Genomic DNA, 17533 nt, shown 5'->3' with positions numbered 1-17533 from the left:
CGGACGGGGGTCAGTTCGGACGGGATCTCCCCACGTGCTTGAGCCTCCTCGATGCACCTAACGGAGTCGGGGCCCAGAGCTCTTTTTAGCGACTCGACGGCATCGGCCGCGTGGCGGACGTTGGCAGAATTTAGGCGCCGCGCCAGCGTGTCTGGCGCCATCCAGCCCGCTCCTCCGCCATCGAGCAGGTCCCTGACCCTGGTCACCTCACCAGCCACAGCCCTCTCGTCCGACCGCCACAAAAAACCTCGGTCGTGGAGGTACGGATTCCCGAGCCGGTGGAGAGCTGCGCTTGGTGGAGACTTTGTTCCAGACCCTGATGAGTTCCTTGTAAAAGACAGGCAGCTCCCGGAGGGCGGTCCTGACGCCCCCCACACTCACAAACAGGAGCTGCGTGTCGTAGTTGAGGCCGTGCTGCTGGCGGAAGAAATACGTCGCCAGAGCATGACACCTAGGAGGGGGCTCAACGTAAAGGTATCTCTGCAGGGTCTGAAGACGGAAAGTCGCGAGCTGGGTGCTGATGCACACCAACGACTGACCGCCCTCCCCAAGCGGGAGCCTCAAGACCGCCGCAGAGACCCAGTGCTTCCTGTTGTTCCAGAAGAAGTCCACCAGCTTCTTCAGTATCTTGGCGACAAACGCAGGGGGAGGGGTCAAAGTGACCAGCCGGTACCACAACATGGCGGCCACCAGCTGGTTTATGACTAGCGCTCGACCCCTGTAGGACAGCACTCGGAGCAGTCCTGTCCAGCGCCCTAGGCGAGCGGCGACCTTGGCCTCCAGCTCCTGCCAGTTCGCCGACCAGGCTTCCTCGTCGGGGCTAAGGTAGACTCCCAGATAGAGGAGATGGGTCATGCTCCAGGCAAAAGGCCTGAGCTCCTCCGGCAGGGAGTCCACCCGCCACTGACCCACCAGGAGTCCGGAACATTTTTCCCAGTTGATTCTGGCGGAGGATGCTGCCGAGTAAATCTCCTGGCACTCACGCATCCTCCGCAGGTCAGCGGGATCCTCTACCGCGAGGAGCACGTCATCGGCGTAAGCCGAGAGGACCACCTCCACGCCCGGCCCTTGCAGAGCCAGTCCCGTCAACCTCGTCCGCAGGAGGCGCAGGAAAGGCTCCACGCAGACGGCGTATAACTGGCCGGACATGGGGCATCCCTGTCGCACCCCTCTCCCAAAGCGAAGGGGCGCCGTCAAGGACCTGTTAACCTTAATCAGACACTCCGCGGCGGCGTACAAAAGTCAGATCCGGGCGACGAAATGCATCCCGAACCCGAAAGCGCGCAGAGTTCCGAGCAGATAGTCGTGATCCACCCTGTCGAACGCCTTCTCTTGGTCGAGAGATAGGAAGGCGACCGACAGACCAGCCTCCTGGGAATAATGGATGAGGTCCCGGACCTGATGGATGTTATCGTGGATTGTCCGGCCCGGGACCGTGTAGGACTGGTCGGGGTGGATCATGTGGTCCAGCACGGCACCAAGGCGAGCAGACATCGCCCTGGCGAAGATTTTGTAGTCCGTGCTGAGGAGGGAGACCGGGCGCCAGTTCTTAAGGAGGCGGAGATCGCCCTTCTTAGGCAGCAGGACGATGACTGCCCTGCGCCAAGAGAGGGGCATCTCCCCGGTCGCCAGACTTTCCCCCAGGACCCACGCGTAGTCGCCCCCCGGGACGTCCCAGAACGCCCTGTGGAACTCCACGGTCAGCCCGTCCAACCCCGGGGATTTTCCCCTCGAGCCGGTCGAGGGCGCCGGTCAGCTCCGCCAGGCTTAGCGGAGCTTCCAGATTTTCGGTGTCCTCCGGGCTGACCTTCGGCAGGTCCTCCCACAAAACTCTATGCGCTTCCTCGCTGGACGGCTCCAGAGAGAACAGGGCCCCGTAATATTCATGGGCCCTGTTGTTGACGCCCTCCGGATCCAAGACGAGAGAGCCGTCGTCGGCCAGCAGCGTCAAGAGCTGCTTACGGACACCCTGTCTTTTTTCCAGCGAGTAGAAGAAGGGGGAGCCGCGGTCCAGATCCCGCAGGAACCGGATCCGCGACCTCACGAACGCGCCTCGGGACCCGACGAGCTGCAGGTCCTTCAGCGCGGCCTTCTTCGCTTCGTACACCGTCCGCAGGGCCGGGTCCCCAACGACTTGACCGAGACGAGACTCGAGGTCGAGCACCTCTTTTTCTAGGCGCCCGATCCTGGCCGCCCGCCTCTTGGTCGACCCCCTCGCGTACTCTTTACAGAAGACGCGGACGTGAGCCTTGCCCACGTCCCACCATAGCCTCAAGGAGGGGAAGCTCCCCTGCTTCCTTCTCCAGTCGGCCCAGAAACGACGGAATGAGTCCTGGAACCGCACGTCCTCCAGCAGCCGGTTGTTAAAATGCCAGTACGCGGACCCCGTCCTCGCGCGGAGCGAAGCGAGCTCCGCCCACACCAGGTGGTGGTCCGAACACGGCACCGGCCGCATGGAGGCCGCCGGGACGCAGGAAACGTACGCCCGAGACACGTAAAGGCGGTCGACTCTGGACCATCCTACTCCAGGCCTTACCCAAGTAAAGGCGCTGGAGTCGGGATGGAGATTTCGCCAGATGTCCACCAAGTCGAAGGACCCGACCAGGTCCCTCAACTTCTCCATCGCCGTCATGCTCTGCGGGGCACCGGAGCGGTCCCTCGCCTCGAGGGTGCAGTTAAAATCCCCCCCGAGGACAATGCAGTCGCCGACGTCGACGGAGCCAAGAAGAGCGGACACCTCTTCGAAGAAGCGCGTTTGCTGCGGGCCGGGCTGAGGGGCGTACACGTTCACGAGATGGAGCGGCACGTCCCCCAGGCAAACGGTTACGTGCAGCAAGCGGCCTGGCACGGGCTCCTCGACCCCCGAGATCTCCGACTGAAAATGCGGGGCCAGCAAGATGGCCACCCCACTAGAAGTGGCGGTGAGGTGGCTCATGCGGTCCTCTCCTTGCCATTCCAGGAGCCACGTGGCTTCGTCTCCCGGAACGGTGTGGGTTTCTTGCAGGAAGCACACCGCATATTTCCCCTCCCGCAGGAGCGAAAAATTGTTAAATCTACGGCGTGCCTCTCTGCCGCCGTTGATGTTGAGGCTGGCTATGGTTATCTTCATGACTAGAGCATAGTGCAACCTCTACCTAACCTATTGTGTGGGGGGGAGTGGATTCATTTGTTGGAACTTTCTGAGCCGGCGCAGCTCAAGGCCTTGCGCCCTTGATAAGGGCCCGCCCGCGGCCATGGTTTTAGCGGCGGCGCGGACGGAAGCGATGAGCAACACCGGCTCAGACCATCTTTCCAGGGCCAGACGGGCTTGGTCGCGGCGACCCCGGCACTGGACCAAAAAGTCCCAGAGTTCCTTTGCAGGAATGAGGAGGGTCTCAGCGGCGGACGCGAGCAGATCCACCGCCTCACTGGCGATGGACTCTAGATCTTCTCCCGCGTCCCCCACCGAGTCCCCGTCCTCCCCCGGGAGGTCGCCACTAGCAGCCGGCCCGTCGACCGCACGAGGTACGGCAAACGACCCGGCCGCTCCATCCGGCCCTGGCTCTGCCCCGATCCCACCCCCAGGTTCGTCGGCAGAGGAGTCCCCACTGGGCTCTTTTAAAATTGGTGCTGGGTCGGGAAGCGACAGCGGAAGGGGTTCCTCCTCCGCCCCAGGAGCCGGGGAACACGGAGAGACCTGGTTTAGGAAATTCTCCAGGTCCACCAAGTCCCTCAGCTCCAAAGTAGGGGGCGAGGGTTGTTGTACTTCCCCCTCCCCGCCGCCACTCCCCGGCCCAGCGTGTGGATGTATATTACAGTTGTCTGCAGTGTCAGTTTCTGCCGAGTCGAGCAAATCCCGGGGGAAGTTGGGTATTGGCTGGGCGGCCTCAGGTTCGGCCTTTTCGGCCCCGCCCGCCTCAGTCCCCGGGACGCTCGACCCGGCGGCTACGCATTCTTCCGCTGGCCCCACGCCCCCCACGACAGGCAGATCTTCCACGCCATCCCCGGAAGGCAGCGGCTGGGCAGCCTCGACTGCCTCACCCTCCCTGGGGACAGATTCCTCTCGCCTACAGCGCAGCTTGGGGGCGCTGGTGGGGGACGCGGGACACGCGGCAGGCACCGCCTCCTCCGTGGAGGGATGGTGTTCCCCCCCCGCCTCATTGGAGCGGCGCCTCCTTTTTTTCCCGGGGAGGCGCGGAGACAGGGAGACACCCATGTCTGCCGAGGCCTCCCGCTCCACTCCCCCCTTTTTCTTGTCTTGCCCGTGCCCGAACCTCTCTGCGGTATTAGTCAAGGGCACGGGCTCAGGGCACCCCGCGCTCGCCGGTGACAGGGTTGGGCCGAGCGCGGTAAACAAATCGTCTGGCGCACCAAGGGGACCCGCCTCCAGATGTTTCGCCTTCTTCCGCGCCTTCCTTCCGATCGGACGCTCTCCCTCCCCCCCGCCGGAGGCAGTGAAAACAAAGGCCCCCGATGATGCCCGCACACCTACGGCTCCCGGCACGCGGACGCAACTAGGGGGAGGGGTGACGGTGGCGCCAGCCTTGGCCGCCTTCGGTGGCTTGGCGGCCTTGGAGGCGGGGCAGTTCTTGCGAACGTGCCCCACCTCCCTGCAGGCATGGCACCGCACGCCGTCCGATGTCCAGAAGACGCGGTAGGCAGTCCCCTGGTGCACCACATTAAAATAGCCCTCCGTCGTCTCCTCCCGCGCCAGCCGGACAAAGAGCTGGCAGCGGAAGGAGAACACATGGCGCAGGCTGCTCTCCCTGAGACCGAGCGGTATGGGGTTGATCCCCGACCTTACCTCCCCCAGTTGTTGTAGGTGAGGGAGGAGGAGCTCAGCGGGAACAAAGGGCGGGACGTTAGATATGATGACCCTCTGCGTGGTGGCCTCGAGAGGGTCCACCGGCAGGAACGTCCCGCCCACCGTGAGCCCCCTTTCAAGGGTCAGAGACACCGCCCGCTCCGACCCCAGGAAGAACACGGCCTTCCCAGACATCTTGGAGGCTGCGACAATGGCCGAGGGGCCGACTACCCCAGCCATCGCCCGCACGCACTCCTCGATGCTCATTGTGGGGTGAGTGTAGCTCTTGACCCCGTGTTTTCTCGTAATCAATCTGAAAGGTGGCAGGGCAGCAGGAGGCGCAGAACGTGCCGTGGATGTCGACGCCGCCTGCACATATGTCTTAGCTGGCCCTGCCACCGGCGTGGATGGGGTCGCCATCACGGGGTCCCTTTAAGGGCTACACCCACCCCAAAGTCACAGGCCTTAATGGTCTTAATTGGCCTCGTTTCAATGTATGAGCAGAGGAGCTCTGAAAGAGGCACACCTCTCCCCTAGTTGGCAATTGGGGAGGGGCCTTGCTCCCTCTGCTCAGTTGTTTTCATTGTTTTTTTATTATTAAAAAATTAGGAGGAAGGGCTCTCAGAGAGAGAGGGGAGAGACAGAGAGAGAGAGATAGAGGGAGGGGGTGTGGGAAGGAGGGAGGTTGCGAGGGCAGGTCTCCCCTCACAGCAATGGGTGGGTGCACTCCCGAGATGGCAAAAAACAAAACACAGTCTTTGGGGTGGTCTTCGGGTGGGGGGAGAAGATGTCTTCACCTGGGGCAGCTGGAGCCACACAGGCACACACTCCCAACGATGTTAACCAGGGTAATCAATAGTTATCAGCCTGGTAGCTCCAGCTATCCCAGGCTAGGCAATGGGGGAGAGGTGCTTCAATGGTGTGTGGGGCCTAGTTGTAAGCAAGGCCCCCACACACACTTCCACACACACACACCCCCTGCGATGTTCTGGCCCTCGAAAAGTCGTCTTTCCTCCCCCCACCGATACAACAATGTATTTCGGGGAAATGCACCAACACCCACCTGTAGACTGTTGTAGAATCTCCCTCCTTCCACACAGGTTGTTGTTTTTTCCCCCTCTCTCCAACTCTCTGTAGTTGTAGTAAATAATAAATGTTTCTGCGTTCCTCCTCTCCCTCCGGATGTTGAATGGGTAGCAAGCCAGCCCTTCCCTCCTATTCCTGGGCTGGTCTCAGGGCTCTCAAGGCCTTCCAAACAGGAGCAAAGCAGGTAGCTCTTTCCCTCACAGCAGCAGGGCTCCAATTGAATAGGCCACGCCTCCACTGCTCCACCATTGGTCCTTGTGCATGAATCCGAAAAGGTTAGTTTGCAGGTGCAGCAGGTAATCAGGAAGGCAAATGGAATGTTGGCCTTCATTGCGAAAGGGATGGAGTACAAAAGCAGGGAGGTGTTGCTGCAACTGTATAAGGTATTGGTAAGGCCGCACCTGGAGTACTGCGTGCAGTTTTGGTCACCTTACTTCAGGAAGGATATACTAGCTTTGGAAGGGGTACAGAGACGATTCACTCGGCTGATTCGAGAAATGAGGGGGTTACCTTATGATGATAGATTGAGTAGACTGGGTCTTTACTCCTTGGAGTTCAGAAGGATGAGGGGTGATCTTATAGAAACATTTAAAATCATGAAGGGGATAGACAGGATAGAGGCAGAGAGGTTGTTTCCATTGGTGGGGGAGACTAGAACTAGGGGGCACAGCCTCAAAATACAGAGGAGCCAATTTAAAACCGAGTTGAGAAAGAATCTCTTCTCCCAGAGGGTTGTGAATCTGTGGAATTCTCTGCCCAAGGAAGCAGTTGAGGCTGGCTCATTGAATGTTTTCAAGTCAAAGATAGATAGATTTTTAAGCAATAAGAGAATTAAGGGTTACGGGGAGAGGGCGGGTAAGTGGAGCTGAGTCCACGACCAGATCAGCCATGATCTTATTGAATGGCGGAGCAGGCTCGAGGGGCTAGATGGCCTACTCCTGTTCCTAATTCTTATGTTCTTATGTTCTTATGCTCTTCCTCCACTTTAGGGCAGTCTTTGGCCAGGGACTCCCAGGTGTCGGTGGGGATGTTGCATTTTATCAAGGAGGCTTTAAGGGTGCCCTTGAAACATTTCCTCTGTCCACCTGGGGCTCGTTTGCCATGTAGGAGTTCAAGTAGAGCACTTGCTTTGGGAGTCTTGTGTCAGGCATGCGAACAATGTGGCCCGCCCAATGGAGCTGGTCGAGTGTGGCCAGTGCTTCAATGCTGGGGATGTTGGCCTGATCGAGGACACTAACATTGATGCGTCTGTCCTCCCAGGGGATTTGCAGGATCTTGCGGAGACATCGTTGGTGATATTTCTCCAGCGATTTGAGGTGTCTACTGTACATGGTCCACGTCTCTGAGCCACACAGGAGGGCGGATATTACTGCAGTTCTGTAGACCATGAGCTTGGTGCCAGATTTGAGGGCCTGATCTTCGAAAACTCTCTTCCTCAGGCAGCCGAGGCGGTGTTGAACCTCGTCGTCGATTTCTACCCTTGCTAATAACAGGCTCCCAAGGTATGGAAAGTGGTCCATGTTGTCCAGGGCTGCGCCGTGGATCTTGATATAACATTCATGATTTTGAACACTCTATCAAATAACCTTCTCTGCTTTAAGGAAAACAACCCCTGCTTCTCCAGTCTCTCCACATAACTGAAGTCTCTCAGTCCTGATAACATTCTCGTAAATCTCCACTGCAGCCCTGAAGTGAGACCTAACAGGTGTTTATAAAGGTTTAGCATAACTTCCTTGCTTTTGTACTCTTTTCCTCTGTTATTAAAGCCAAAGGTCCCATATGCTTTTTTAACAGCCTTCTCAACTTGTCCTGTCACCTTCAAAGAACATAAAAACATAAGAAATAGGAACAGGAGTAGGCCATTTAGCCCCTCAAACCTGCTCTGCCATTCAATAAGATCATGGCTGATCTGATCATGGACTCAGTTCCACTTCCCTGTCCACTCCCCGTAACCCTTTATTCCCTTATTGCTCAAAAATCTGTCCATCTCCGCCTTAAATATATTCAATGACCCAGCCTCCACAGCCCTCTGGGGCAGAGAATTCCATAGATTTTTTCCATTCTCCTCATTGTTTACTACATTTCTGAGCTTCATACCATCTGCAAACTTTGAAATTATGCCATGTATACACAAGTCCAGATGATTAATATATGTATCAAAAAGATCACAATGGTTTTAATACCAATCGTTGGGGAACACCACTGGATGCTTCCCACCAGTCTGAAAAACAATTGTTCATAAAATCATAGAATGGCTACAGCACAGAAGAAGGCCATTCAGCCCATCGAACTGTTCACCACTACTCTTTGCATTTTGTCCCTTAGCCAAATTTACATAAGAACATAAGAACATAAGAAATAGGAACAGAAGTAGGCCATACAGCCCCTCGAGCCTGCTCCGCCATTCAATAAGATCATGGCTGATCTGATCATGGACTCAGTTCCACTTCCCTGTCCGCTCCCCGTAACCCTTTATTCCCTTATTGCTCAAAAATCTGTCTATCTCCGCCTTAAATATATTCAATGACCCAGCCTCCACAGCCCTCTGGGGCAGAGAATTCCATAGATTTTTTCCATTCTCCTCATTGTTTACTACATTTCTGAGCTTCATACCATCTGCAAACTTTGAAATTATGCCATGTATACACAAGTCCAGATGATTAATATATGTATCAAAAAGATCACAATGGTTTTAATACCAATCGTTGGGGAACACCACTGGATGCTTCCCACCAGTCTGAAAAACAATTGTTCATAAAATCATAGAATGGCTACAGCACAGAAGAAGGCCATTCAGCCCATCGAACTGTTCACCACTACTCTTTGCATTTTGTCCCTTAGCCAAATTTACATAAGAACATAAGAACATAAGAAATAGGAACAGAAGTAGGCCATACAGCCCCTCGAGCCTGCTCCGCCATTCAATAAGATCATGGTTGATCTGATCATGGACTCAGCTCCACTTCCCCGCCTGCTCCCCATAACTCCTTATCCCCTTATCGTTTAAGAAACTGTCTATTTCTGTCTTAAATTTATTCAATGTCCCAGCTTCCACAGCTTTCTGAGGTAGCAAATTCCACAGATTTACAACTCTCTGAAAGAAGAAATTTCTCCTCACCTCTGTTTTAAATGGGCGGCCCCTTATTCTAAGATTATGCCCTCTAGCTCTAGTCTCCCCCATCAGTGGAAACATCCTCTCTGCATCCACCTTGTCAAGCCCCCTCATAATCTTATACGTTTTGATAAGATCACCTCTCATTCTTCTGAAGAGTAGAGGCCCAACCTACTCAACCTTTCCTCATAAGTCAACCTGCTCATCCCTGGAATCAACCTAGTGAACCTTTTCTAAATTGCCTCCAAAGCAAGTATATCCTTTCATAAATATGGAAACCAAAACTGCACACAGTATTCCAGGTGTGGTCTCACCAATACGTTATATAGCTGTAACAAAAATGTTACCTGAAATTGCTCTCACCTACAATAAAATAAGTTTTATTGCTTTTATACTTCATCCCCTTTGCAATATATATATGGACTTTAGCAAGGCTCTTGATAAGGTCCCACATGGTAGACTGGTCATGAAGGTTAAAGCCCATGGGATCCAGGGCAAAGTGTCAAGTTGGATCCAAAATTGGCTCGGAGGTAGGACGCAAAGGGTAATGATTGATGGATGTTTTTTGACTGGAAAGATGTTTCCAGTGGAGTTCCGCAGGTCTCCGTATTGGTGGTATATATCAACGATTTTGTGGTATATATCAACGATTTAGATTTGAATATATGGAATATGATTAAGAAGTTTGCAGACTAAAATTGGCTGTGTGGTTGATAATGAAGAGGAATGTCATGGACTGCAGGAGGATATCAATCTATTGGACAGGTGGGCAGAGCAGTGGCAAATGGAATTTAATTCAGAGAAGTGTGAGATGATGCACTTTGGGAGGGCTAATAAGGAAAGGGTATACACATTAAGCAGTAGGCCACTTAATACTATAGATGAACAAAGGGACCTTGGAGTGCTTGTCCACAGATCCCTGAAAGTAGCAGGCCAGGATAAGGTGATTAAGAAGGCATATGGAATGCTTGCCTTTATTGGCCGAGACATAGAATATAAAAGCAGGGAGGTTATGCTTAAATTGTATAATACTTTGGTTAGGCCACAGCTGGAGTACTGCGTGCAGTTCTGGTCACCGTATTATAGGAAGGATGTGATTGCACTAGAGAGGGTGCAGAGGAGATTTACTAGGATGCTGCCGCGAATGGAGAATCTTAGTTATGAGGACAGATTGGATAGAATTGCCTGAGGCTTTGCCTGAAAGAGAGTGCTGCCTCTTTTCATGCATTGCTGTTCAAAGGCTATCGCTTCTCGGCCTTTTGGCTAAGATTAAGTGTAGTATCTGTTGATTGGGCATTCATATGCAAATTGGCTGATTGCAGAAACTCGTTTTTCCAGTTTTGCTGGCTCTGGCCTTTTGGCTTGGGCCAAGCGCCAGTTGGAGAGAAGAGGAAAATCTGCATGTCGACCGACCAGTGGGCGGGCCCGAAGGCCCACCAAGGTGCTGGACTGGCACCACAACAGATTGAAGGCTTCAGCCAAAATACACATCGAAAGGAAGAATCTGCAACCCGGATGGCGGTCAACCGAGCAGCGAACCAGGGCGTCTGAAACACCATCCGAGTGATGGTAAAGAAAGTGGATGGACAGACAACCATCAACCAGGACCTTTTCGTGAAGAAAATCCTGCTGGGAACAAGTGGCATGAAAGTCGCTGACATCTTCGCCTTGCAGGACCTCCCGAAGAGAGGTTACTTTGATGTGACCTTCAAAACCGTCACCCTATGCCTGAAGTTCCTCAAGGGTTTGAAGGAGGCGAGTGAACCACTGCGCTCAGTGCTGACTTGGGAGCCACTATTCACCCTCCTGTCGCAGAGAAGACGCACTATCACATTGCAGATGTACAACCCCACATCCCGGTCATTGATGTGCTGACTTTCCTCGCCAGGTATGTCGATGGGGCAGGAAACAGCAGCGACTTGAAAGACTTGCACGGGATTTGGACCAGCAAGCGCCAGATCCAGGTCACCATGAAGGTGGACGCCAGCGGAACCATCCTGCACCCCCACTTCCAGCTTTGCCATCGGAGGAAGTCGGGGCTACATGGTGTATGCTGGCCAACCCAACGTGTGCCGGGCCTGCGGGAAGGCAGGCCATGTAGCGGCAACCTGCAAAACTGTCATCTGCCGAAACTGCAAGAACGAAGGCCACCAGACAAAGGACTGTAAGGAGACCAAGTGCTGCAACCTCTATGGTCTGGCTGGGCACCTTTACAAAAGTTGCCCCAAACGCAACTTCAGCTATGCGCAGGCAGCAAAGAACATTGCACGAGAGGAGGAGGAAGCTGAGGAACACAACGCTCCAGAGGAGACCGACACCCTCCCCCCGGCCAACGCCCTGGACAAAGAAGCAACCGCTCTCGTGGACTCGGAACGAGTCAGTGAGGAAGAGAAGCCTACTACGGCGAGTTGCGAGACACCAGCAGCCAGCAGTGAAGCTCTCCCCCAGCGCACCGAGTCCAGGAACGAGGAGACAGCAGACGATGAAGCGGGATGGGAGACCGTCAAGAAAAAGGCCCGCAAGCATAAGGAGAACAGGCAAGCAAGGGGTCCTGCAGAAACAACAGGGAAGAGGCGGCTAACGACCATGACAGACAGCAGCGACAGCAGTTCGTCTGATGAGGAAAGGCGAGACAAAGCCCCTCAATACCGCCACCAAAACAAGAGGCAATACGCCAACCCACAGCCACAGGCGACCGGGAGCAGTGAAGCGACCAGCGCAGACCCGCTCCGGGAACCCGAGAGCAGCGAAGCGCCCAGCGCACACGAGCTCCAGAACACCAGGAACGAAGAAGCGACCAACGCAGACCAGCTCCGGGATAACGGGAGCAGCAAAGTGCCCAGCACACCCCACCTCCAGAATACCAGGAAGGACACAGCAATCGAAGCACACCAGCTCGCGAACGCTGTGACTGATGAAAAGAGGGAACCACCAACACCAGGCGAGGACAGTGCAGAGGTCATATCGGACTTTATCATAGCACTGCAGCAATCCCCTGGTCAAAACACTCCCACGGCAGAGGAATACGAGCACGCCAGCCCAGGTGCAGTAGACTTTTATTGTAATAACCTATGCATTCCGGAACTGGCCACTGGGCAGACCTCGGACTTAAAGGACGATTTATTTGAAGTGTAATGTTTGTAACTGTAAACAGTAACTATAAAATGGATTTACAAATTGCTACTATTAACGTGCGCAGCGTAAAATCCACTACACGATGTGTTTCCACCTTGGGGTACCTCGCCAAGGTTAAAGCGGACCTGCTGTTCTTGCAGGAGTGCGGTCTGCCACACTCCAGCAGTTACCGGCAGTGGTCACGATAGTGGGCCCATGGACCATCCATATGGTCAGGAGGCAACGACTGCCGGTCTTCCGGCCTCGGCATTCTGCTGCGGGGAGGCCACTTCACCATCACCGAAGTTAAGGAGGTGGTGGGCGGCCGCCTCCTCATAGCAGATGTAATGTACAAAAATTCCCCTCTAAGGCTAATTAACGTGTATGCCTCGCCTCTCAGAAGCGAGCAGCTGGCCCTCTTCCAGCAGCTCCCACTGCTGCTGGCAATGTCCAGGCCGGTCATTCTGGGCGGTGACTTCAACTGCATCATCGATGCGGCTGGACGATCCAGCAGAGCCGACAGCAAGCTGAACACTACGTCCAGACTCCTGATGGACGCAGTAAAAGACGTCAAGCTGTGCGACGTCTTCAGCAACCCTGCAGACGGAGCACCGCGCAGATACACCTGGTCGAGACTAGACGGGCCCGTCCGTTCCAGAATAGACTTTCTGTTTGTGTCCCACACGCTCTAGGTCAGATCCACCGACGTCACGCCGGTGTTCTTCTCTGACCACTGCCTCTGACTGGCCGACTGTCGCCCACAGGAAAACCAGAAAGTTGGCAGAGGGATATGGAAGCTGAACGTGAAACTGTTGACTCCGGAAAATGTGGAGGAACTCAAGATGGATTACAAAGGTTGGAGAACCGTAAAACCCATCTGTGATTCCCCGATGCACTGGTGGGAAACAATCAAGACAAACATCAAGAGGTTCTTCATCCTCAAAGGTGTTCAGGAGGCGAGAGGGAGACAGAGAGAATTGTCCAAACTCCAGAAGTGCATGCAAAACCTACTCCTGTTGCAGTCGATGGGGGTCGATGTCGCGTAGGAACTCGAAGAGGTGAAGGGCCAGCAAGTCTCGCTCTTTGCCTCAAAGTCCTCCAAAATCATTTCCGCTCCAGAGTCCGCTCCGTCGAGCAGGATGAGACGTGTTCGCGCTTCTTCCAAAAGGTACACGAGGATCTCTGTGATCACCAGTCTAAAGGAAGAAGACGGTTCTGTGACGTTTTCGCAGCCTGACATGCTGAGGATCAGCAAATCCTTCTATGCCAGGCTGTATGACGTCAAGCCACAGACCGCGCGGCCTCCCAGTCGTTCCTGTCATCTATCACGGAGGTCCTAAATGACAGCGAGCGGGAGAGTCTGGACCACCCGTTAACTCTGGATGAGATGACAAAGGCCGTCCGGTCCCTTGCGACGAGTAAAACTCCCGGAAGCGACGGCTTACCGGTCGAGTTGTATTGGGCTCTGTGGGACTGGATGGGCCCAGACCTGCTGGAAGTGTACGAGGGTATGCTTCTGGCTGGCAGTATGTCAGAATCAATGAGGAAAGGCATCATCACCCTCATCTACAAGCAGAAGGGGGAGAGGGAGGAAATCAAAAACTGGCTCAACGTGGATTACAAGATCCTGTCAAAGGTCATCGCCAACAGAGTCAAGTCTGCTCTTGAGCTGGTGATTCACCCGGACCAGACCTGCGCTGTCCCCGGTAGAAAGATCTCTGATAGCCTAGCACTACTCAGGGATACGATCGCATACATGCGGGACAGGGGGGTGGACACCTGCTTAATCAACTTAGACCAGGAGAAGGCCTTTGACAGGATATCGCACACGTACCTGATGGACATGCTCTCCAAAATGGGGTTTGGGGAGGGTATCCGCAATTGGATCCAATTGCTCTACAGAGACACCAGTAGCGCAGTTCTAATCAACGGGTGGGAAACTGAAAGCTTTCCGATCAGATGTGGAGTCAGGCAAGGCTATCCTCTCTCGTCTGTCTTGTTTGTGTGTTGTATCGAGCCCTTTGCCGGGTCCATCAGGAAGGATGCGGGCATTAGAGGGGTGACGATCCCAGGCAGCAGAGGCGCTCAGGTCAAGACCTTCCTGTACGTGGACGACGTGGCCATCTTTTGCTCAGATCCGCAGTCGGTCCACAAATTGCTCACAATCTGCGACCAGTTTGAACTGGCCTCGGGAGCGAAGGTCAATCGCAGCAAAAGCGAGGCCATGTTCTTTGGCAACTGGGCTGATCAATCCTTTATTCCCTTCACCGTTAAGCCAGATTACCTGAAGGTGTTGGGAATATGGTTCGGAGCGGACGGGGCGTGCGCCAAAACCTGGGAAGAGCGTATCGCCAAAATGAAGCAAAAATTGGGATGGTAGAAGCTGCGCTTCCTCTCCAGGGCAGGAAAGAACCTGGTCATCAGGAGTGAGGTGCTCTCGGGGTTGCTGCACGTGGCACAGGTCTGGCCCATCCCTCGTTCCTGTGCCGGGCCGTCTTCCACTTTGTCTGGAGGTCCAAAATGGAACGTGTCCGCAGAGACACAATGTACAAATCTCTGGACAGTGGAGGAAAGGATGTTCCGAACGTGGCCCTCATCCTGATAGCCACCTTTGTGTGCGGCTGCATCAAGCTGTGCACAGACCCCCAGTACGCAAATACCAAGTGTCACTACGTGCTGAGGTTCTACCTGTCCCCGGTGTTGCGAAGGATGGGCCTGGCCACGCTGCCGCGAAATGCCCCCACCAGTTGGACCATGCCTGTCCACCTGTCCTTTGTGGAAAAGTTTTTCACAGAATACCCCTTTGACCACAAAGCCATAAAACAGTGGTCAGCACGTAACGTCCTGGACGCCCTACGAAAGAAGGAGAGGGTGGACCCTGTCGGGTGGTTCCCTGAGCGGACTGTCGAACTCATTTGGCAGAACGTCTCATCGCCAGAGCTTTCACACAAGCACCAATACATAGCTTGGTTGGCGGTAAGGAGGGCCTTACCCGTCACAGCGTTCATGCACAGCCGACGTCTCAGCAGCACGGCACGGTGCCCCCGAGTCGGCTGCGGGGCGGACGAGACTGTCACCCATCTCCTTCAGGGTTGCGCTTTCGCAAGGTAGGTTTGGAAAGAGATGCAGTGGTTGCTGTCGAGGTTCATCCCGAGCAGCTCCGTAACACAGGACTCTGTGCTCTACGGGCTGTTCCCAGGGACACACACCGAGACAGATATCACCTGCTGCTGGAGGGCCATCAACTCAGTCAAAGACGCTCTTTGGTCTTGCCGAAACTTGCTGGTCTTCCAGAGCAAGGAGATGTCCATGTGTGTGTGTTGCAGACCGGCGCAATTCAAGATCCAGGATTACGTGCTGAGGGACGCATTTAAAATTGGTGCAGTCGCCGCAAAGGCATGGTGGGGAAGGGCCACAGTTTAAAGCCCTTCTGCCACGGTAAACCCGGGGGCAGGAATCAGTACAAAACTCCCCTCGGGCTGTACTTATAACTTCTTTTTTTGTGTACATGGAGCACCATGATCTGTAAACACCTATGTTTCGTAATGTACGTTGGAAAGGAAAAATGTAAATGTACCATCACCCATTCCGTGTACTGTATAGTGACACATGTAATGTAATTTGTTGAATGTACTACAATGTATCCCGTATTGTACCGAATTGTACTTGAACTGAACTGAAAAGCAAGGAAATGTATCGAACGGAACTGCCGGCAGCACCCAAATGTAGTGTATGGGATTGCTGACCACAGCTAAATGTACTGAACTGCTTTTGAATGTACTGTACAAATTTTTATATGAATAAAGTATATTTTGAAATTTAAAAAAAGATTGGATAGGCTGTGTTTGTTCTCATTGGAACAGAGGAGGTTGAGAGGAGACCTCATTGAGGTGTACAAAATATTGAGGGGCCTGGACATAGTGGATATTAAGGGTCTATTGCCATTGATGGAGGGGTCTATTACAAGGGGGCATAATTTTCAGGTGGTTGGTGGAAGGTTTAGAGGGGATTTGAGGGGGGGGGGGTTTCTTCACGCAGAGGGTTGTGGGGATCTAGAACTCGCTGCCTGGAAGAGTAGTGGATGCAGAAACCCTCACCACTTTTAAGAGATGGTTGGATGGGCACTTGAAGTGCCATAACCTGCAGGGCTACGGACCTGGAGCTGGTAATTGGGATTAGACTGGATGACCTTTTGTTAGACGGCGCAGATATAATGGTAAGTACTGCAGAGAATAGAATATGGCCAGGGTAATCTCCTGCACAAGTTTTGATCGCCTTGATGGGTCAGAGAGAGATTTTCCCATATTTTTTTCCTCCCAAAATTGGCCTGAGTTTTTAGCTGGTTTTTGCCTCTCCCAGCAGATTACATGGCTCCGGTTGGGGTGGAGTGTAGATGTTTTCAGTATAAGGGGTGTCGCAGTTGTGTGAGGTGGACTGGTTGGGCTGGGTGCTCTTTGCCTATCTGTCATTGTTCATAGGTTTATATGTAACTTTTAGGGCTGCTGATTAAGGCCGTGCGTCTCTTTGTCAGCCGGCGTGGACACGATGGGCCGAAATGGCCTCCTTCTGCGCTGTCGATTTCTATGTTTCTGTGTTTCTATGTTTCAATAAAGGCCAAGATACCTGCGTACCTGCTGTACCTGCGTAATATTCTTTTGCGTTTCATGAACAAGTACCCACAGGTCCCGCTGTACTGCAGCACTTCGCAATCTTTCTCCATTTAAGTAATAACTTGCTCTTTGATTTTTTTTCTGTCAAAGTGCATGACCTCACACTTTCCAACATTATACTCCATCTGCCAAATGTTTGCCCGCTCACTTAGCCTGTCTATATCCTTTTGCAGATTTTTTTGTGTCCTCCTCACACATTGCTTTTCCTCCCATCTTTGTATCATCAGCAAACTTGGCTATATTACCCCACTAGTTACTGGTTGCCAACCAGAGAATGAACAATTTATCCTGACTCTCTGTTCTCTGTTAGTTAGCCAATCCTCTATCCATGCTAATATATTACCACCAACCCCGTGAACTTTTATCTTGTGTAGTAACCTTTTATGTGGCACCTTGTCAAATGCCTTCTGGAAGTCCAAATACACCTCATCCACTGGTTCCCCTTTATCCACCCTGTTCGTTACATCCTTGAAGAACTCCAGTAAATTTGTCAAACATGACTTCCCCTTCATAAATCCATGCTGACTCTGCCTGACCGAATTTTGCTTTTCCAAATGTCCTGCTACTGCTTCTTTAATAACAGACTCCAACATTTTCCCAACCACAGATGACAACTGGTCTATAGTTTTCTGCTTTTTGTCTGCCTCCTTTTTTAAATAGGGGTGTTATATTTGCAGTTTTCCAATCTGCTGGGACCTCCCCAGAATACAGGGAATTTTGGTAAATTACAACCAATGCATCCACAATATCTGCCGCTACTTCTCTTAA

The 17533-nt window shown here is 53.4% G+C and overlaps 1 protein-coding gene and 1 pseudogene across 1 annotated transcript in view; one reads left to right on the top strand and one right to left on the bottom strand.

Moving 5' to 3' along the window:
* Nucleotides 1–2935, bottom strand: part of LOC139229182 (RELT-like protein 1) — a 117398-nt gene extending 114463 nt beyond the window's left edge. The window contains exon 1 of the mRNA XM_070860838.1: nucleotides 2842–2935. Coding sequence (XP_070716939.1) covers nucleotides 2842–2935 — 94 coding nt within the window. The remainder of the gene's footprint in view (nucleotides 1–2841) is intronic.
* Nucleotides 2936–10224: 7289 nt separating this feature from the next.
* LOC139252117 (U2 spliceosomal RNA) lies at nucleotides 10225–10358 on the top strand (annotated as a pseudogene).
* The last annotated feature ends 7175 nt before the right edge of the window (nucleotides 10359–17533 follow it).

This window comes from Pristiophorus japonicus, chromosome 2 (assembly GCF_044704955.1).
Source record: "Pristiophorus japonicus isolate sPriJap1 chromosome 2, sPriJap1.hap1, whole genome shotgun sequence".
NCBI lineage: Eukaryota > Metazoa > Chordata > Chondrichthyes > Pristiophoridae > Pristiophorus > Pristiophorus japonicus.
The sequence above is the reverse complement of the archived record's forward strand: the minus strand, read 5'-3'. Positions and strand labels throughout refer to the sequence as shown.